General features: G+C 41.8%; 1 protein-coding gene across 1 annotated transcript in view; it reads left to right on the forward strand.

The window, feature by feature from the left end:
- TULP4 (TUB like protein 4) overlaps positions 1-17,259 on the forward strand; it is a 190,176-nt gene extending 172,917 nt beyond the window's left edge. Inside the window, exons 9-15 of the mRNA XM_060241535.1 lie at positions 18-252; positions 2,154-2,298; positions 4,427-4,571; positions 6,302-6,395; positions 7,692-7,835; positions 8,221-10,841; positions 16,208-17,259. Coding sequence (XP_060097518.1) covers positions 18-252; positions 2,154-2,298; positions 4,427-4,571; positions 6,302-6,395; positions 7,692-7,835; positions 8,221-10,841; positions 16,208-16,324 — 3,501 coding nt within the window. The 3' untranslated portion in view covers positions 16,325-17,259. The remainder of the gene's footprint in view (positions 1-17; positions 253-2,153; positions 2,299-4,426; positions 4,572-6,301; positions 6,396-7,691; positions 7,836-8,220; positions 10,842-16,207) is intronic.
- The last annotated feature ends 4,224 nt before the right edge of the window (positions 17,260-21,483 follow it).

Genomic DNA, 21,483 nt, shown 5'->3' on the forward strand with positions numbered 1-21,483 from the left:
TCCTATATTAAATGCAGCCTCCTATCCCAGACCCCAATAACATGAGAGATTTTGTTAGCTACCCAACATCCGGTAATGAAAGGCTTCACTGCACAATGAAGAGGACAGAAGATGATCCAGAGGTTGGAGGGCCATGCTATACACTGTATTTGGAGTACTTGGGGGGTTTGGTGCCTATTTTGAAAGGACGCCGAATTAGCAAACTACGTCCTGAGTTTGTCATCATGGATCCTAAGACAGATGGAAAAGCAGGTACAAAGCTTTCAGTGGACAGCTAACATTCATTCAAGATGCCTATTTAAAGATGCCCAATTCCAGACCTCGGTGCTCTGATTTAGAGATTCATATATAGTATGTTGACATCTCAATATGGATCTCTTGTAAAGTACTGTAGATTTTACTATAATTTTATTTCATGTCTGAAGAATATCCACAGGTCAGCTCTGTATTGAAATATGCATAAAAGATCCTAAATCTGGGAGTTCCATTTGTACTCATCAGCACAAAAGAAAGGGCGAACACTCAACCCCAAACTGGAATTGGATACTTAAAAGGTTGAGAGTATAAGCATATATAGAAAGGATTACACAGAATATAATGGTACAGTGCACTTTAATCATTAAGAACAAAATGGGTCTTTAGGTCATACAGGTCACTACTGTACAGTCACATTACAAACAAAGCAGTATATTATTGGTGGCACTGATTGGAAACAATAAACTAATGAAATCAGACCAGACATAGTTCAGCTACAAAGGCCTTCTTCAGTAGTCTCAATTTAATATCACATACAAACTAAAGGAGTCTGTATCACAGTTAACTTTTTAAGGTCATGTGAATGCATTCCAAAATAATTCCAGTGTCACAGAATAACTCTATTGCAGGGGTGTCAAACTTATTTGTTATGAGGGTTGAATCTGACCTAAATGAAACCTTGTCAGGCTGGGCCATGTGTGTCATAAAATGTAATGCCAGGCAGCAGAGATAAAACACACAAACACAAAGATTTTTTAAACACTTAAAATAAAACATGATTAAAACATTAGCACTTGTTTTTCTTTAAGGTACTTTCTTTGTATCTTTCCCATGGGATCCAAGAAACTGAGCAAAGGAAACTCTGGCTCTTTCCTTCCTTCCCTAGGGGACCAGGAGAGGGAGGAGCTCTGCTGTAAGACGGAGAAAGCCTGGCAAAGCAAGCTATTCCTCCCCCCCCCCTTCCTCCTCAAGGGGGAGCCTCAGCTAATGGAGAAAATAGAGGCTTTGCTCTGCAGCTTCTGTGTGATTGAGCAAGCCTGTCAAAGCAACCTGTGATGCAAAAGGAAGCAAGAGAGAGGGAGAAGGAAGCAGATGTCAGCCAGTTGCTTGAGGGCCTTATGGGAGCCCTCTGGGGGCCTCATTTGGCCCCCAGACCGCATGTTTGACACCCCTGCTCTATTTTGTGCCACAGGAATTATTTGGGAATGCACCCACATGACTTTAAAAGTTTAATTGTGATACAGATTCCCTCACAGTTTTTATGTGGTATTAAATTGGGAGCACTGAAGAAGACCTTTGTGGTAGAACTATGTATAGACCAATGTCTTTAGTTTATTGTTTCCAATCAGTGCTACCAATGTTATACTGCATTGTTTGTAATGTGTACTGCACAGTGTGACCTGTATGGCCTAAAGATCCATTTTGTTTTTAATGAACTCTTTAAGTGCTCCTGTGCTGAGAACAAGTCAGTGGACTGGTGCTCAGAGATTTTAGACCTGGTAATTATAAAAATTGGAAAAGCCACATAGGCATCCATAGCAGTTCTAATTTTCCCTCCTAGTGACCATATTAAATGAGAGTTAAAGTAGCAGGTATTTGCCAGTTTACCTTGCAGTTTTGAGTATAATATTCTGATGTAAGAGGGAAAAGTTTCTAATTAACTGAAGAGATTTCTCCATCTCAAGAGAGAGACCTGTCAACTGATAGAATTGAGAAGCATCCTCTTGATTTATGTCTATTGCTGATTCCGTATTAGTTTCAAAGAATGCCCAGTGCTCCTTGCTTCTGTTATATCCTGGCTGCTGTTTGAAGGATTTCCTAAAGTTGATTGACAGTTCTAATTGGGGTCTGGTTTCTGAAACGGTTCTTTAATTTTTTTTTGTGGGGCCTGTTGACAGATGAAATCTATGGAAATAGTTTGATTTCCACCGTGATTGACAGCTGCAACTGCTCTGATTCCAGCGATATTGAACTGAGTGATGACTGGGCTGCGAAAAAGTCTCCCAAAATCACTAGAGCTAGCAAATCACCCAAACTTCCCAGGTAATCATTTTGGCCTTTTAAAAACCACATCTTCCTTTTCTTTGAATGTTTGCATTTTTGTTACAGGAAAAGGGTATCATATATAGTTAGAACAAAGGGCAACATTTCTTACAATGCCCACAGGAAACTGGCAGCTTGGGGATTTTTTATTTTTCACTGCAATATATTGCCTGTGGAATTCTTCTCTGGAGACAGTACAGGAATAATGCAGACAAAATCCCCATTTTCAGTTAGGTACAGAAATCAGAATGAGATTGACACTCGGAAAGGCAACTATGAAGGAGCTAGAAAAGATTCTTAAGTGTAAGGGTGTGTCTCTGGTGACTGAGGCCAAGCTAATTCATGCCATAGTATCCCCCCATGACTATGTATAGGTCTGAAAGTTGGCCACTGAAGAAAGCTGACAGGAAGAAAGTTGATTCATTCTAAATATTGGAGGAGAGTTTTATGAATACTGTGGAGCATCAAAAAGACAAACCAGTGGGTTCTAGATCAATTCAAGCCTGAACTCTCCCTAGTAGCTGAAATGACTAAATTGAAGATATCATACTGTAGTCACTTCATGACAAGACTAGCTAGAAAAGACAATACAAGAAAAAGAAAAAGACCCAATATGGGACTAAAGTTTGAGTCCAGAGGCACCTTTAAGATCAACAAAGTTTTATTCTGGGTATAAGCTGTCATGCGCGCACACACATCTTAAAGGTGTGGTCTTTCTTCAAAATTTGTTCTGCTATCTCAACAGTTTCTAGTTATTGTGAGTGACCCAAGAGCATAGAAATCTACAGTAACTGTATGATTTCGTATTTTTCATTCGCACATCATTGAAAACTAAGGTGTGGTTTTACACATAGCTTGCATTTTGGTCGTAGCAGACCCTCTATCAGAGACTTTGTAGGATTGCATGGAGATCAGTTTAGTAAAATTTTCCTTGTGATGACTTGGTTGCTGGGGGATTTTGGTCACACTTCTTAGCTGGGATCAGGAAGGAATTTTCACTAGTACAAAACTGATGGTGGTGCAGGGAGATCTTTGCTTGCCCCTTCTGCTTGACTCTCTTGCTTGAGTTGTTTGTTCTAAAAATTTTTTTCTGTTCTCTGATTCTGGAACTCTGTGACTTGGATTGTATATGCTGAATTGTGTTAGGCTGGATTTGATAGCCTTTTGATCTACTGCAACTCTGGGAGCCTATAAAGTAAACAGTGCTTTTCTAAAGTTCATAAAGTTCATAAAATCTGCATCATTTTAGAGGATTGGTGCCCTACTTCTTTCAAAACATCTGATGTTACTGCGATTCTGTTAGTATGGTTTTAAGCCAGATACTCTGGTTTGCTACATGGGAATAAACCTATTATGATCCTCAGTTTCTGAAGCTACAGATAAGCCACTCAGAAAGAAAAAAATGCTTTGTTTTCCAATTATTAACACATAATTTCGTTTGCAAATTCCATTAAGATCCATACATTTTATAAAGTATAGTTTAGAGGACAAGCACTAAACAGTTACTGAATTGAATTGTATGAATAACTAATAGACAAAACTGCTCTCAAAATAATGTGCCAAGTCTCTTTGACTAGTTTTCCTGTAATCTGTTAAGGAGAATATAGATTTAATTTTTTTTACAGTAGTGGAACCACTTTGAAAGCTCCCTCACTACTTATAATGCAAAAGTATCCTTCCTTTTGAAGGTCAAACTTGCAATCCCAGTTCTGCAGTTTGGAAGCAGAAACCAAATGTTCACAGTACTCAGTGGCTGTTCCTTTAGCATCACCAAGAAATTTTCTCCTTATTCACGGTTTTGTAATTTTAATTGCTTTCAAAAATGTATGGGATCAACTGATAACCCATGAATGTTCATCTAGTGGAAAATATATTTTAAAAAGTGAAGATCCTGTCAGAAACATCAGGGATGGACACATTTCAGTTGCAAAGTCAATCTGCCTGAACGATGCTGCTTAAGCTCTCCTACGGTTTGTCTGTACCGTTTGCTGAATTTGAACCATACAAACCATATGTTTTATTATTTTTCTCACCATCTGTCCAATTATACTCCAAATTATCTGCATGGAGAAATGGACAATGTCTCTTTGTGTTTGCCTAATCACTGTAATCTTTGTCTCTAATGCAGAATTAATATAGAAGCTCGCAAATCTCCCAAATTGTCACGAGCTGCTCAAGAGATATCAAGATCTCCCAGGTTACCGATAAGGAAGCCTTCCATAGGTTCACCAAGTTTAACTCGTAGAGAGTTGCCTTTGGAAGATATCACTCAGGTACTTTATTGCTATCAGATTACCTACCAGCTTCAGTTTATACAATGTCTCTTAAAGCTAGAGCAGCAGAAATTTCAATTGTGATAGATAGGAAGGAGCACAGTTTTTGTTGTTGGCAAGTCAATGAATCAGTTCAGTACTGCTATTTAGGAAGGTACTTTCTATAAAAACTAAGGTAATTAATAGATAAATGTTTTATAAGAACTGAATACAGCCAATTAATTGCCCATGTGTGGGATTGAGTTCTTGAATCATCTTTGTCTGGTCTCTAATAGAACAATAACATTTTAATCAAAATACAGTAAAAAAATTGCTCACATTAGCTTGTGTACATTTTACTGCATTCTGGCAAGAAAAAGGGTTGCTGCCAATCTCACTCAGAAGGGATTTTGCAGGAAGCGTGTTACTTCCTCAAGCCTCTTCTAGTCAATAACATTCTGTCTGAATGCATGTGCTCCATACCTATAAGATGCTTACTTCTAGATGATAGTAATTTTATTATAAAACCTGACCAGGAGGTCAGATCATGTGTCAGAACATGCTTTCTGGAATGCTCCCTCTCAATACAGAAGTTGACAAACCCTGATAAGAGCAAAGGCTGGTGCAGTGTTTCCTTTCAGTTTTCAAAATCAATGCATAAAAACATGGAATGAGTTTGAACTGAATGTGGTTGCTGAGACTGAGAGCTGATGGGACATTCATGCAGTTTGCAATGTAGGTCTGCGCAGCCGTCATATTCAGTATTGTATTATGTTAACAATTCTGTTAATTTGTTGTAATGTACTGAGTGATGAGACGTGTTGAAGGCAACATGCTTTAGCGAGTACATTACAAGAGAGGGAAACGCGGGCCGGGTCCCGATTATATACATACCCCGGAACAACCCTCAGCCTGGCCAGGTCCAATCCTGGCCAGTTAAACTTCCCGCCACAGATCTTGATTGGCGGAGCGTATTTGCGAGCTACGTCCGGGGACCAGTGGACTTCCACTGATCACCTTTGTAGCGTTCACTGTGTTGTAACTTCAGGACTGAAATGCAAGACACAACATTTGTATTGTCATAGTTTGTATTGCTGAAACTGATGACATTTATTAGAAAACAAAAATTCAATCTAGGTGAGCAGTGACAAAAACTGGGACACCCAAGGTGGCCCTGATGCTAGAAAGTATATGAGAGTTTCATCAATCTCAGCTGTTTGATCTAAGCGAGGACTGTAAGCACAAGTGAAGCCATAGGTAGACACCCTAGCTGAACACACACATATATCTTTCTGAAGTTTCTGTATGTGTTACTTAGTGTTTCTTAACAATCCAGAAGATACCCTGCTCAACTCACACTCAGCTGACAGTCATGCCTATTATTTTTATGTCAAATGTGATGTCTTCATACAGGCCAGCACTTGCAGTCTTGTTAGGGTTCTGCAAAAAGATTGTATTAACCAAAGAAATTAGGCTATAGTGTAACCTAATGGTTATGAGCTTGAGCTGCCAAGCCGGACGTTTCTGAGTCAAATCTCAACAGCTGCTGTGAACTCACTGTGGGGACCTAGGGCAAGCTACTTTCCCTCAGTAGTGTCAGCTTCTTCAGTGTATAGATAATAGTACTAACCAACCTTATGATGTTGATTCCTAAAATCATATATTTGGGGCTCTTTGAAGACTCTGAAATGCTATAAAGCTGTATAAGTGGCTATTATTTATTCTGTCTTCTTATTTTCCTTTGTTTACAGCACAATTACCTTGCTCAGGTCACATCAAATATCTGGGGAACCAAATTCAAAATTGTGGGCTTGGCTGCTTTCCTGCCAACAAATCTTGGCGCAGGTAAAAACTAAGCCTAAAGATTCTTTTCACTTTAGTACTTTTCTGACCGGAAACCAACATCAATAAAAATCTAAACTATACATTTGATTCTGAGATGGAATAATAAATCAAAAACTCTGCACTGTTTAAAATAAAAGTTTCTATCCCACAACTTCAGAAAGATGGCAAGATCTACTGTCCATCACCTGACTCCTATTGATTGATTGCATGGTGATCTGACTTCTGTTGACATTTCTGGATGGTATAGGAGCTCCCAGAACCGTGATTTATACGGTTGTCAACATGATTAGACTTTCCCTGATGAGTTGTCTTGTAAATTCTTTTCAAAGGTTCATTCAAATTAATGCAAAGGTTTTCTAGAAGATAGTGTATCAGACTGTTAAAAGGACTGCTTCACCTCATCAATAGTGCAATCAACTCTTAATGGCTTCCTCATACATAGAAGTTATTACCTTTTGATTTTAGTAGAGCCTGAGATTGGTTATTCATTCATTTTAGACACAATGATTTGGGTTCACCTGAATTTTTTTTTGTTGGTGCAAAGATTTCTGTCTGTAGAACATGACATTCTCACCCACCCCCCCCAGTAGCAATCAGATATGCTCCACAAAACACTGCCCCCCAGGAACATAATTTCAGAAGGGCATTTTGATCTGACACAAGAAGGTGGAGGTGAGACAGTTGTGTTCCACAGAAAGAAATCCTTGTGCCTTTGAGAACTCTTGTGGATCCAATCCTATAGTCCTTTCATAGAGATACTCAAATATTGCATTACTTATTGATGATGTTGTAAAAAGTGTCTTTTACCCATATGGGTTAGGGTTGTTGGATAGAAATTTATTAAATAAATACAGTTCCTAGGCAGTCTCCCATCCAAGCAGTTTCCAGAGCCAGACTCACTTAACTTCAACAGTGGGGTAGCTTCATGTGCCTTCTGGCTATTTTATCAGTGCCATAACATTTCCCTAATAGATTGCGTCCATACACACACACAGCTGATTCTCTGGAGGGCAATCTGCCCCGGTGGAAACAAAACCAAACAAACCTTGAAGAAAATAACTTGGTTAATTTGTTTGCACATGTGTGCTGCGGGTGCATGCAATACCATACATTTGTGCCTGAGTATTACATTGAGCCATTCAAATATTACACAAGATTTTCTGCATGGAAGTGCAGTCCTTGTAGAGGGCTTTAAAACAGGACTAATTGGTTGGTTCCTTTGATAACATTGGGACTGTCTTTTATCTTTTCTGCATAATATTGTCTCTCTTCCCTTTTAAAAATCTTTTTCTGCAGTCATCTATAAAACTAGCTTGCTGCATCTCCAACCCAGGCAGATGACTATATATCTTCCAGAAGTACGGAAGATTTCTATGGACTATATAAATCTGCCTGTTTTCAACCCCAATGTTTTCAGTGAAGATGAAGATGATCTTCCAGGTGAGGTTTACCTGGTTGTAGCCCTCTGAGTCATGAGAATGTTAACCAAGTTTTCTCTTAAGCCAGGATCTAAAACCATGGGAATAAGAGAACAGAAGGGGATGGTGTGGAGGTGGGTTTCTTTTAAGGAGGGCACAGGCTTTGTGGAGGAGGCTGGCTCCTAATTCGTTAGCTGCACGTTGCAGGGGGGGCAGAATTTTGTGTTCACCAGTCCACAGAACATGATCAAAACCTAAATAAATAACATTGACCTAAATAGTGGATCAACAGATTTCCAAAATACCTTAAAATGTATTTTGTATGCCATAGAGAAGGGGGGAAATGAAGGTGCTGTATCTTTTGTAGTGGAAAACTATAATACTGTGTGTTTTTGTACTTATTATAGTGACTGGAGCGTCTGGAGTTCCTGAGAACAACCCACCTTGCACCGTAAACATCCCAATTGCTCCTATTCACAGTTCTGCGCAAGCAATGTCACCAACTCAGAGCATAGGGTTGGTTCAGTCTTTGTTGGCCAATCAGAATGTGCAGTTGGATGTCCTTGCCAATCAGACAACAGCAGTGGCAGCCGCAGAGCATACAACAGATAATGCAGTCCATTATCCAATTCCAAGCAGATACTCCAACCCAGGCCAAGTCATCTTTGGAGGAGTAGAAATGGGGCGTATCATTCAGGCACCCCCACAGTTATCCCTGCCACCTCAGGGTGCCATTCAGATGGCAATAGTGGATCACAGAGATGGGGACAGAGAACATGAACACCTTCAGAAAGCAAAAACATTGAGACCAGTTCCACAGGTGTCTGAAGGAGAAGCTGCCATCTTCAGCACTGCTCAAGAAATTCAGATGAACAAAATGAATCCACCCCCACCATACCCTGGAACCATACCAGCAGCTCCTACCACAGCACCTCCTCCTCCTCCTATACCCCCACAGCCTCCCATAGACCTCTGTTTGAAAAAGGGAGATTTCCCCCTTTATTCAGCTGGGCATTATCAACCCCCTCTTGGATATGAGAGAATAACTACTTTTGATAGCAGTGGGAATGTTGAAGAGGTGTGCCGACCTCGGACACGGATACTGTGTGCTCAGAACTCATATACCCTGCAAGGGCCTGGTAGTTCTGCCACTTTAAGGATAACTTCATCAGAGAAGAAGATTCAGCAGCCCTGTACCAGTGCTACGCTGAACAGGCTCACAGTTCCACGCTACTCCATCCCAACAGGGGATCCACCACCTTATCCAGAAATTGCAGCCCAGCTAGCTCAAGGCCGTGGCATCACACAGAGGTTGGACAACAGCATCATCCATGCTACTCTGCGGAGGAACAGCAGAGAGGCAGCACTGAAGATGGCTCAGCTGGTTGACAACCAAAGAGCCACTCTACAGCTCCCACCAAAACTGAAAAGCAATGTTGTGGCAGCCCAGTACCAGCAGCGGGTGCCAACAGCACTCTACACCTGCAGTCAGTGCAGCAACAGCAGCAGTGCTGGCGGCAGCAGCAGCAGCACGAATACTGGAAGTGGGAATATTAGTAGTGCCAACACTAACAGCAGCGCCTCCACCATCAGCAGCTTGAGGCCGGACATAGCAACAGGAAGCAGCTCTCAGCATAGCTCTGTCATTGCACACTCAGTCAGCACTTCGCCTTTGGCCTCTCAGTCCTCTTACAATTTGCTGAGCCCACCTGACAACTCTCGTGAACGGACAGATTATGTAAACTCTGCCTTCATGGAGGATGAGACTCTTTCTCAGCACTGCCCTGTAGAGAAATCAATACGCCACATCCCTATAGCCATGGCAGAGCCAGGTATTGGAGTAAAAAGACCACCCCCCTACCAATGGGAACCTATGATGACTGAGGAAATATGGGTTCCTCAGGAAAGGACAGCTCAGAGTACTTTGTCTAACCCTGTTAAACCGGCCCCTCTAGTCATTGGTCAAACTCAGCACCTGGATATATCACGAGCGCCCTTTGTTTCACCCAAGTCTCCAACCAGTCCCACTGCCACTTTCCAGATGAGTTATGGGGTTGGAGCATCATACGCGGGGAGTTACAGTATTCCTCCTCCACCCCCTCCTCTCCAAGGAATGCAGGTCCCCTGTTCTCCCAAAGAAGCTCTGGCCCCAACCCAGATTGCACAACAGGAGCCAACAGTTGTGCTTCAGCCAGGTTATTCTTCTAATCTGACTTATTGCTCCTTGCCCCCCATGTACCCTGGAAATAGCACTTGCTCGAGTTTACAGCTGCCACCAATGGCCTTGCATCCATGGAATTCCTACAGCACATGCCCACCTGCTGCACAGAGTACCCAAGGCACTCTGCCCCCCAAGTCACTAATGGTGGTGGAGAAACCTGTGATGTCCCCACCACCCACAGAGACTCAAGGTCATGTGGGTACGGATGTAATGGTGGAAACCACAGACAACTTCCAAGAAGTACTTTCCCTGACAGAAAGCCCTGTTCCTCAGCGGACAGACAAATTTGGGAAGAAGAATCGAAAGCGCTTAGATAGCCGAGCAGATGAAGGAAACATGCAGGCTATCACAGAGGGTAAAGTCAAAAAAGAGGCAAGGACAACACTGACTGACTTCAACACACTGATATCTAGCCCTAGACTGGGCAGGGAGAAGAAGAAAGTCAAAAGTCAGAAAGACCAGCTGAAGTCAAAAAAATTGAACAAGATGAATGAGTTTCAGGACAGCTCAGAGAGTGAGCCTGAGCTATTTATTAGTGGGGATGAACTGATGAACCAGAGCCAGGGCAGTAAAAAGGGGTGGAAAACCAAAAGGAATTTGAGGACAGCCAGTGAACTGGATGAATTCAAATGCCGGAAAGCAAATGAAAAAGAGGATGGACGGCTAGGAAACCAAGGCTTTGTGTATGTGATGGCCAATAAGCAGCCCTTGTGGAATGAGGCAACTCAAGTCTATCAGCTGGACTTTGGAGGGCGTGTGACTCAAGAGTCTGCAAAAAACTTTCAGATTGAGCTGGAAGGAAGACAGGTAAGCCAACAAGTAGGAAATCCAAGACTCCTTGTATTGGAGGTGTGGGTTTTCTCTCATATGAGTCCAAAGCAGTTTCATATGATTTTTTCAACTGTTTTCATCTATATAATCTTGCAGAGGGCTTTTTATCTGCCCTCCTCTCTCATGTGCAAAATTCCCCTCAGCTTTGATTCATTATAATGTATGGTCATGTTTACCCTGATTAAAAACACTCCTTCAGAATTCTTGTTTAATCAGGGTTCTTCAGGAAGACTTTGAAATGCTGCCTCATTCTTATTAACAAGGGTTAGTAAAAGTCACATATGACAAACCAAGATGAGGAGGAAGAAAGTAAAGTAAATGGGATTTGGAGAGGCTAAAGGTGGTTGGATAATACATGCAATCTTTCAACCTGATCCATAACCGCACTACCCTAATATTGCTATGTTCGCAACAGTTTTTAGGAATGTGTTTCTTTCATGATTATTTGTATAGCATTTGTATATCTTCTTCTGTGTGTCACCTGCTGAAATACTGAGTGCAGTATATGTAGAGGTTCCTTGTTTGACATGCAAATTCACTGCACATGAAAGGTTTGTGATATGGCCCCAAAGATATCCTTTTCCAGAAAAAAAGGCTTGGGTCTGATTTCTTAGCATTTTGATTTCTCCACCTCAGAGCAGATGTGGCAGATCATGGGAGTGTTTGATATTGCCATGTGTATAGACATATAAACCTATGCAAATATAATAAATACAGAAAAATGAAACTTTCTGTGGCTTATGTTAAACTCAGATCTCTATAGAGCCACATTTCTCCACACATGACAGAATGTGAGAAACACCCAGTGGGCCCTGAGGTGAAATGCAACAATAATATGGCAACTAACTAGTCACACCTCATGAGAAAACCAAGTAACAGTATAGTGTGCTTAGGGAGAAAATTAGGGATCCGGAAACCTTGGCTATTATTTATCAATATTAGTGGACACTGGGTGGGAAGGCAGCATGGTATAGCCTAGGGGTGGCCAAACTTGCTTAGCATAAAAGCTGCATAGAATAAATGTCAGATGTTTGAGAGCCAGAAGGAAGGAAGGAAGGAAGGCGAATAGATGGGAAGGGAGGAAGAAGGAAGAGGTGGAAAGAAAGCAACTTTAACTTTAAATGCATTATCCAAGCCTCCAGCTGGCTTGGCTTGGAAAAGCGATTTAAAGAGACAAATGCCTTCTCCAACAGGGGCAATGGGACAGTAGGGACTTTGAGAGCCAGACAATATGTGTGAAAGAGCCACATGTGGTTCCTGAGCCAGTTTGGCCACCCCTGGTATAGCCTGATCACATAGAATCATAGAGCTGGAAGGAACCTACAGAGTCATCTAGTTCATAAGAACATAAGAGAAGCCATGTTAGATCAGGCCAATGGCCCATCCAGTCCAACACTCTGTGTCACACAGTGGCAAAAAAAAATTATACACACACACACACACACACACTGTGGTTAATAGCCACTGATGGACCTCTGATCCATATTTTTATCTAAACCCCTCTTGAAGGTGGCTATGCTTGCGGCCGCCGCCACTTCCTGTGGCAGTGAATTCCACATGTTAATCACCCTTTGGGTGAAGAAGTACTTCCTTTTATCCGTTTTAACCTGTCTGCTCAGCAATTTCATCGAATGCCCACGAGTCCTTGTATTGTGAAAAAGGGAGAAAAGTACTTTCTCTACTTTCTCCATCCCATGCATTATCTTGTAAACCTCTATCATGTCACCCCACAGTCGACGTTTCTCCAAGCTAAAGAGTCCCAAGCGTTTCAACCTTTCTTCATAGGGAAAGTGTTCCAGCCCTTTAATCATTCTAGTTGCCCTTTTCTGGACTTTCTCCAATGCTATAATATTCTTTTTGAGGTGCGGCAACCAGAACTGCACACAGTACTCCAAATGAGACCGCACCATCGATTTATACAGGGGCATTATGATACTGGCTGATTTGTTTTCAATTCCCTTCCTAATAATTCCCAGCATGCCGTTGGCCTTTATTTACTGCAAACGCACACTGTCTTGACATTTTCAGTGAGTTATCTACCACGACCCCAAGATCTCTCTCTTGGTCAGTCTCTGCCAGTTCACACCCCATCAACTTGTATTTGTAGCTGGGATTCTTGGCCCCAATGGGCATTACTTTGCACTTGGCCACATTGAACCGCATCTGCCACGTTGACGCCCACTCACCCAGCCTCAACAGATCCCTTTGGAGTTCCTCACAATCCTCTCTGCTTCTCACCACCCGGAACAATTTAGTGTCATCCGCAAACTTGGCCACTTCACTGCTCACTCCCAACTCTAGTTCAACCACCTGCACAATTCAGGAGCTTCACAAATACTTCCCCCCAAACACACATACATCCCCAGTGACTCCAGTTCCATGTTTCACATCTCAGAAGCTGGGCAGGGGTTGGTACTTGGAAGGGAGACCACCAAGAAAGACTCTTCAGAGGAAGGCAATGTCAAACCATGTCTTTTTCTCATTTAACTTGAAAATCCCTTGCTGGGGTCACCATAAATCAGCTGTGACTTGACAGCACTTCACACACAAAGATACATAGGACCAGAGGTCGTTTTGTAGAAAAATAGATGGTGGAACTCATCCAGGGATTGTTATGCAGCTGCATCTACTATTCAATGAACAAGGTGGGAAGGAGATGGAACTCTCAGCAAGGTTCAGGAGCTGTGCTCCTGTGAGTTCCCGCTGAATCCGAGGCCTGCAGAGGACTTACTGCATTGTAAAGGTAATATTTAGGAGAAATCATATAGAAAGATTTTGCAAAACTTAGCCAGCTGCCCTTCCTTGGGCAGTGAAATGCAAACAGTCCAACAAACTGGTGTTTGCTAGTTTACATGAAACCAGAATCTCACAATAAGGGTTGTAGCTGGTTTGTTAACCATGGTTTGTATTAATGGTAGTTTTGTGAATTCACAAATCATTGGTGGTGGGGGGTTGTTATTAACATTAGAATCATATATTCATAGAGTTGGTAGGAACATCCAGGGTCATCTAGTCCAACCCACTGCACAATGCAGGAAACTCACAAATACCTCCCCCACACACATACATACCCAGTGAGTCCTGCTCCATGCCCAGAAGCTGGCAAAAACCTTCAGGATCCCTTGCCAAACTGGCCTGGAGAAAAATTAGCAACTGACCCCAAAGCGGCAATCAGCATTTTCCTGGGCATGTAAGAAAGGATCACAAGAACTAAGCACTGATGCAACCCTTCCTGCCCTCCTTCTCATGATCTGTCTAATTCATAGAATCAGCATTGCTGTCAGATGGCCATCTAGCCTCTGTTTTGAAATCTCCAAGAAAGGAGAACCCAGCACCTCCCGAGGAAGCCTGTTCCACTGAGGAACCACTCTGTCATACAGTTCTTCTTAATGTTTAGCCAGAAACTCTTTTGATTAAATTTCAACCCATTGGTTCTGGTCCAACCTTCCGGGGCAACAGAAAACAATTCTGCACCATCCTCTATATGACAGCCCTTCAAACACTTGAAGATTGTAATCATATCTCCTCTCAGCCACCTCCTCTCCAGGCTAAACATCCCCAGCTCCTTCAATCTTTCTTCATAGGACTTGGACTCCAGACCCCTCACCATCTTTGTTGCCCTCCTCTGGACCCGTTCCAGTTTGTCTATATCGTTCTTAAAATGTGGTGCCCAAAACTGAACACAATACTCCAGGTGAGGTCTTACCAGAGCAGAGTAAAGCAGTACTGTCACATCACTTGATCTGGACACTATACTTCTGTTGATACAGCCCAAAATTGCATTTTCCTTTTTAGCCACTGCATCACACTGCTGATTCATGTTCAGTGTACGGTCCGCTAAGACTCCTAGATACTTTTCGTACAAACTACTGCCAAGTGTCCCCATCCTATAACGATGCATTGGATTTTCCTACCTAAATGCAGAACTTTATATTTATCCCCATTAAATGTCATTTTATTTGTTTTAGCCCAGTTTTCCAGCCTTTCAAGATCATCCTGTATCCTGTCTGTCTTCTACTGTATTTGCAACCCCTCCCAATTTAGTATCATTTGCAGATTTAATAAGCATTCCATCTATTCCTTCATCCAAATCATTTATAAAGATGTTGAACAAAACAGGCCCCATAGCAGATCCTTGAGGTACTCCGCGTCACTCTTCTCCAAGCACTCTCTGGGTGTGATCTGTCAACCAGTTACAGATCCACCTAACAGATCCAAACCACATTTTACCAACATGTCAACAAGAATAGTATTGTCCCTTCTGGATTCCTGGCTGCAAAAAAGCATCACAGGGAGGATATCCTTCCAGCCGGGAGGTGGAGAAAAAACAGGAAGCAGACAAACAGGGGTTTATGAGCAAACCAGAATGTTAGTTCTTGTGGGCTAATGAGAGCAACCATGGTTTGAACAAACAACAAAATGTCATAGTATCTGAATGCAGTAGGCTTCCCAACCCTCCCGCCCTGGCGGGGGACCCAGGATTTCCACCCTCTTCCCCCGCTCCCCCAAAAAATGGAAGTGGGGGGAGGGGGGGAAACGGCACCAGGGTGCCCCCCTTTCCCCTCTCCTAAGACTTCACAAGGACAGGGGAAGGCGAAGACAGCGGCAGCCCGTCCCTGTTTGGAAGGGGGTATGGCAAAAGGGGGGTGGGGAGAAACCGCGCAGGAAAAGGCGCTCGCCTCACCAAGCTTCGCCTCTGCGGCGCGAGGCGCTCCCCGGCCCCACCTACTAAATCGCTCTCTTTTTTGCCTCCTTCCGCCGGCGCTGCCTCCTCTCAGCGACTGGAGCGCGAGGAAGGAAAGGGGGGGGAGAGAGAGAGGAGAGCGTTCCTTTGCCAAGGAGACGCAGATTGTTTACTCTCCCTGCCGCCGCCGCGAGGCTCTTCTCCCTGCAAACTTTTGCGGCCGGCGGGAAGCCGCTAAAGGGGCGCGTGAGGTTCTTTCGCCTCTGTCTCCCCGCGGCAACGAAGCTGGACGGCCGGCAGGAGCGGCGAGGGTGAGGGGAGCCCCCTTTCTCGTGGTGGTGGCGGGGGGGGAGTGTCCCTTTAAATGTGATGGCCAGAACTCCCTTGGAGTTCAATTCTGCTTATCACACCCTTGCTTCTGGCTCCGCCCCCAATGTCTCCTGGCTCCACCCCCAAAGTCTCCTGGCTCCACCCCCAAAGCCCCCAGATATTTCTGGGGTTGGACTTGGCAACCCTAGAATGCAGCCTAATTTGTAGAGTGAACAAAAATGTTAGAATTCACATAGGCCACTTCTCATTTAGCTTCTGTTTTTTCTTATTTATCATTTATCTTTACCCTCTTGTTTTCTTACTCTCCTCCCACTACCTTGTTCTTCAGGTCATGCAGTTTGGGAGGATTGATGGAAATGCTTACATTTTGGACTTTCAGTATCCATTTTCAGCGGTGCAGGCCTTTGCAGTAGCTCTGGCTAATGTGACTCAGCGCCTGAAATGAAAACAGTGGACCACAGAGAGGAAGAAGTTAAAATCCTTCTCTTAAGGGCCAATCCAGGAAGTGTTGGGGAGGCCTGTTAGAGCTGTGCAAAGGATTCCGGGAGTGAAGAAGGAACTGCAGCTGGAACAGCCTCTGCATGCCCAAAGAAGGGCATCAACTTTAAACATTGTTGGGGGTGGGATAGGGGCTCTTTGGTATGGGAATTGTTTTCTTTGAATCCACATTGTGCTGGTTTTTCAGAGCGAGCAAAGGATGAGAGCTATTCAGTGTTATGTTGGGAAATGTGGCTTTTGGCTTGTTGTGATGGTTCTTCTGTGTTTGCCGCAAAAAAAAATAGCTGATGTAAGCTGATAGGGGGACTTAAAAGACTGACCTTTTACTTTCTTTTTGTTCTTTTATAGACTGCCTTATAACATGCTGTTCTTTTTAAAGCAGGGACCGTAACTTTTTTTCCTGGACCACTTTGTACTATTACATCAACAAATAGCAGCAAAAAAAGAACAAAAATGCTAAAATATACTTGAAGACACACATTTCTTCTCTGTTAGCACTGTAGGCACCATGGAGTTTTTTTTTTCAGAGGTCCATACTTAATTTCTAAAATATTGTTCAGAATTAAAATTAAATTGTTACTTTTGGAGTGATTTGCAAATAACACTGTGTTGAAGAGGTTAAGTTTATCCCCCCCCCTTGTTGACTATGACCTCAGTTATGTCTGTACCCTATAGAGAAAAATGTGTGAGGAGAAGGAAACGATGAAGTATTCTGATATACACTTATTGACTTAAAATATTTGTACTAATTTGAGTACAAATTTTTGGTGTACATAGATGTGACCTGGTGTGGTGCTTTTGCAAGAGGTACATCTGCTGCTCCTCACTAAATGATGTTTACATCTGTATAAATAAAAATGTACCCACTGAGCGTTTCAAGAATATGTGATTAGTCTGAGTTTCACAACCCTAAAGTACTAACTGGGAAGGATGCGAGCATAAGTTGGACTGTTGCCTGTCTCTGTGTTGACAATGGGCCACATGCAGCTGGATTGGATCCAGGTTCATGAATAGAGACGGAGGCCAGCATTACTGGGAACAATTTGCTTGAAGGGTAGAGTTTGGGCTTGTGAATGGCTGCTCCCAGGTAGGAAGGATAGAGACAGACATTCCAAAGTGTAATGGAAATTATTTGAAACCATGTTTACTGCTTTCTGAAGCATTTGTTTTCAGATCAGTAAATGTGCAATGAAAGCACCTCTGTCACACTCAGCATATTGGTCTGTCTTTATTGTTCACTGGATTGAGTGAGTCACAGCTGAAATAATCTCAAAGAGCTGGATACAGAGAGGAGAGAGGGCAAGAGGCAAATACAGAAGGAAATGCAGGGAACCAACACAGACTAGATGTTGCCCAGATAAAGACCCAGCTGGACCTAGAAATACTTATAGCCAACCTAAGATATTAGGTGAGAGTGAAGCCATGCTGGAACTTTTCATCCGTCTGTCCGTCCATCCATCCATCTATCCATCCTACAACAGATGACTTTTTACCATGGGTACCAGTATCCATTCCAGAGAATTCTCAGTCTACGTTCAGCTAACACCTTGCTGGTTAAGGAAAGGAAAAAATACAATTGGAAAGCATCCACTTTCTTAAAATCAAAGCACGTCTTGTCTAGCTATAAAGTGTAGTGGGCAGTGGTCCAAAAATTGGATTGAAAACTGAAACTTGATAGAAAATATAATGGTTTTTCTAATTAACTTTATGCAGTGAGACTGTTTCTAGCTGATAAATTCTTCATTATATGCCAAAGGCCACAGTAGGTATTTCAAGAGAGAGCCTGTTCTGTTAACATACTTTGCTCTATTTTCCATTTTTTCCCGGCTGGAAATTACTCGGCTAGTAAGTGTGTACCCACAAAATGTATTTCATGAAAGCAATTTTCACATCAGATAGCAAAGTTTGCCTACCGTGTTCCTTGGAAAATGATAAAATGGAAACATATATAAAGGTGTGTAATAAAGTGAGAAGCAGAGAAGCACTGATGCTCTGTCCCAAACTATTGGAAATCCAACTCATCTTACCTCACCCCAGCCTTCTTTAAGTTCCTGAAATTTCATCAGACATCTCCCCCATCCCTTACTTATCTTCACACCTTCAAAGACTGGAAACTTGACTTTTTTATATAAAAGAAACAAAGAAAATAAAACACCCTTGGAAGCTGGGATCTGCAGAATGCTGAATTCTGTGTTCAATACAAATGCCATCCTTAAATAGCTTAATCATGGAATCACAGCATAAAAACAGACCTGAACTATATAATGCATCCATAATCCCACTCTACTTGGAGCTTTGCAGCCATAGTGAACTGCTCCAGGATTTCTGAGAAAAGGCATAATTGGGGAGGAGAAAGATAATTTTGGTTTTTCTGATGATTAGAGAGTTCCCGAAGACATAAGCAACGTCATGCTATCCTTGATACAAGCCATGGATTCTCTCAGATTGCCTTTGCATGAAAGGAGGAGTAAATCTAATTCCTTTTTCCAAAATGCATCGATCTGTTAAGATGGTTTCATTTCCTTCAGCCTATTTGAATTTCCACCAAATGATTTGCACAAAGGCAGATGATGGTAACAGCCTCTTGCTGGGAGAAGCTTCATTTCCTAAATGTCTAGTTATCAGGCTACTGTTCAAGGCACCAGAGCAGATCCAGTGGAAAAGATGGCAATCTTAGTCCTGAACAATCTAATTGTTTTATATGTGGTTTTTAATAGTTCCATAGGACTTGTAAGCAGGCTGGCAGGGTGGGGGGTGACTGTGTAATAGTTATTGCAGTCAAAGGATTTAATTTTAACAGATGTGTTGAGTTTTTAAAAAAATATAATTCCATTTAGACTTTCTAACAGGAAATATTATTATGCTTAATGTAATCACTGAAGTCAGGCTGAATTATTTTACTATGTAGAAAGTCATGGAATCATTCATTCTTATTTATATAGGGGAAGGATATTTGTACTTGCTTGTTAGCAAAATATTTTGCTGCAAGGAATTATTTAAGAGTCCTTTATCAGATTTATTTTTTTCCTTCCTGACTACCTGTAATGTGTTGTAAGAGTGGGAAGAAATTTTATTTTTATGGAGCCAAAAACTAATCATTTTGCCAAATATATTCACCATTCCTCAAAATCCCTTCTTATAGACACTATGCTGCCCCTTCTGATCATATGTTCTATGTTAAAATATTCCCTATCCCATCTTTCCAGCTTCTCTGCTGCACACTAACTTTCCTTTATCTAGGCCTTTCGCATAGCTTCCCCCATGGCCTATTTTCTTTCCTGTTCATCTGAGAAAACATAACAGTTTCTATGCCGATGAAAGAGACAATGCAGGAAGCCCAACTAGTTGGCTCAAGTGCAGGAATGGAAGAAAAAAGGGAAGATGAAATAGGCTCATAAGAAGAAAATGACTGACTAAGACCAAATGTTCATCTAATCCAGAATCCTGAGTCCCATACTGGCCAAGCAGATCTCTCTAGAAAGCCCACAGGCAAGGCATGAAAGCCACTGTCCACCTCATGATTACCACCCCAGCAACTGATATCTGGAGGTAACCTATCTGTGAACATGGAAGGTTCTGCTAAGCCATTATGGCTAATAGCCATTGATTGACATGTCCTCCATGACCTTCAGCCTTCTTTAAAGCCATTTAAGCTAATGGGTATCACTGCCTGCTGTGGCAATGAACTTCATAAGTTCATTATATGTTGCATAAACTAATTCCCTATGTCTGCCTTTCATTTTTATTGAGTGACCCCAAATTCTAATTTTATGACCTGGTGAGGAAAAGAGGCCTCTCTACTCCATATCACTCATAATTTTATACTACATCATGTGCATCTCACCCCCTGGTCATCATTTTTTTCTAAATCCCTAAATTATAGTATTTTCTTATCAGAAAGGTTCATAAATTTAGTTGTTGTCTTCTGTACTTTTATCACCTGTATGATATTCTTTTCAGATGGGATATCTAAAACTGTACAGTGTTCGAAACTATCATAAATTTATTCAAAGGCATTATGATGCTGTCATTCTTCCCAGGTCCTTTTTCTAATAGTCCACAGCATGAAATTTGCCTCTGTCCTTACTGTTGCAAATGTTTTTTTTTATTGGGAAACCAACACCCATGTCATGACAATCATTTGGTGGGGTGGGGGGAAGTGTTCCATCCAAATGTTTTTAAAAAAAAACATTCGGATGGAACACTTCCCCCCACCCCACCAAATGATTGTCATGACATGGGTGTTGGTTTCCCAATTGCAGGTCTTTACAAATTCAGCTTTTTCAGTTATAGCACAGTTGACTGTGACTGTGGTTTAGTCAGAACTTTTGGCCATCATGTGTCTTCTGGGGCTATACCTGGCACAGCTTAAGAGCAATTTGAGAATAGTGATGCACAGGTAAGACTAATTATATGCATATATTCCCAATAAGAGAACTTTGGTCAAGGATTTCCTTAATTAGGAGATATTTCTTTAAAGCCGATGGAATTATTCCTGATATACAATGGGAAATGGAGCTTCAGCATTCTAATTCATATATAAAGGAGGTATGTACATACTATGAGTTGGTTATATGGCATTTAGCAGTATTGTATAACATTTGGCCTAGAAAAAAACTTACAGCATTTCTTCTGGAACATCTCAAAATAAAACTCAGGGGGCAATGGTCAACATTTAAACTAAATTGCCACATTTAGAGGAAGAGCAATTCCAGAGATAAAGCAAATATCTCACCCCCCCCTTCAGACAGTTCATTCTTTTTGAAAAGTTCTGTCAGGTTTAATGTTATGTCTGAGAATAAAATTCAGCTTTTATATAAGAGCAATCTGAATCAGTAGACAGGTTTGCGCAGGAAATTTCTGTGCTGCAAGAAGAATGATCAAATTGTATGTTACTTGAATGACATTAAGTTCCCCTGACTCAAGTCGTTTGTAACACATGTCTATCAGAACCATTCCCTATTAAATAGTCTTAAAAGACAATCCTTTTTTACATTATTTTCATGTTATTCCCATAAAAATGAAATTATTATTTCCAAGAGGTCCTGTGAATTCAGAATCCAGACCTAATTGTAAGCATTTACTTTGAAGGGAAGTCTTGGAAGA

This window comes from Heteronotia binoei, chromosome 1 (genome assembly GCF_032191835.1).
Source record: "Heteronotia binoei isolate CCM8104 ecotype False Entrance Well chromosome 1, APGP_CSIRO_Hbin_v1, whole genome shotgun sequence".
Taxonomy (NCBI): domain Eukaryota; kingdom Metazoa; phylum Chordata; class Lepidosauria; order Squamata; family Gekkonidae; genus Heteronotia; species Heteronotia binoei.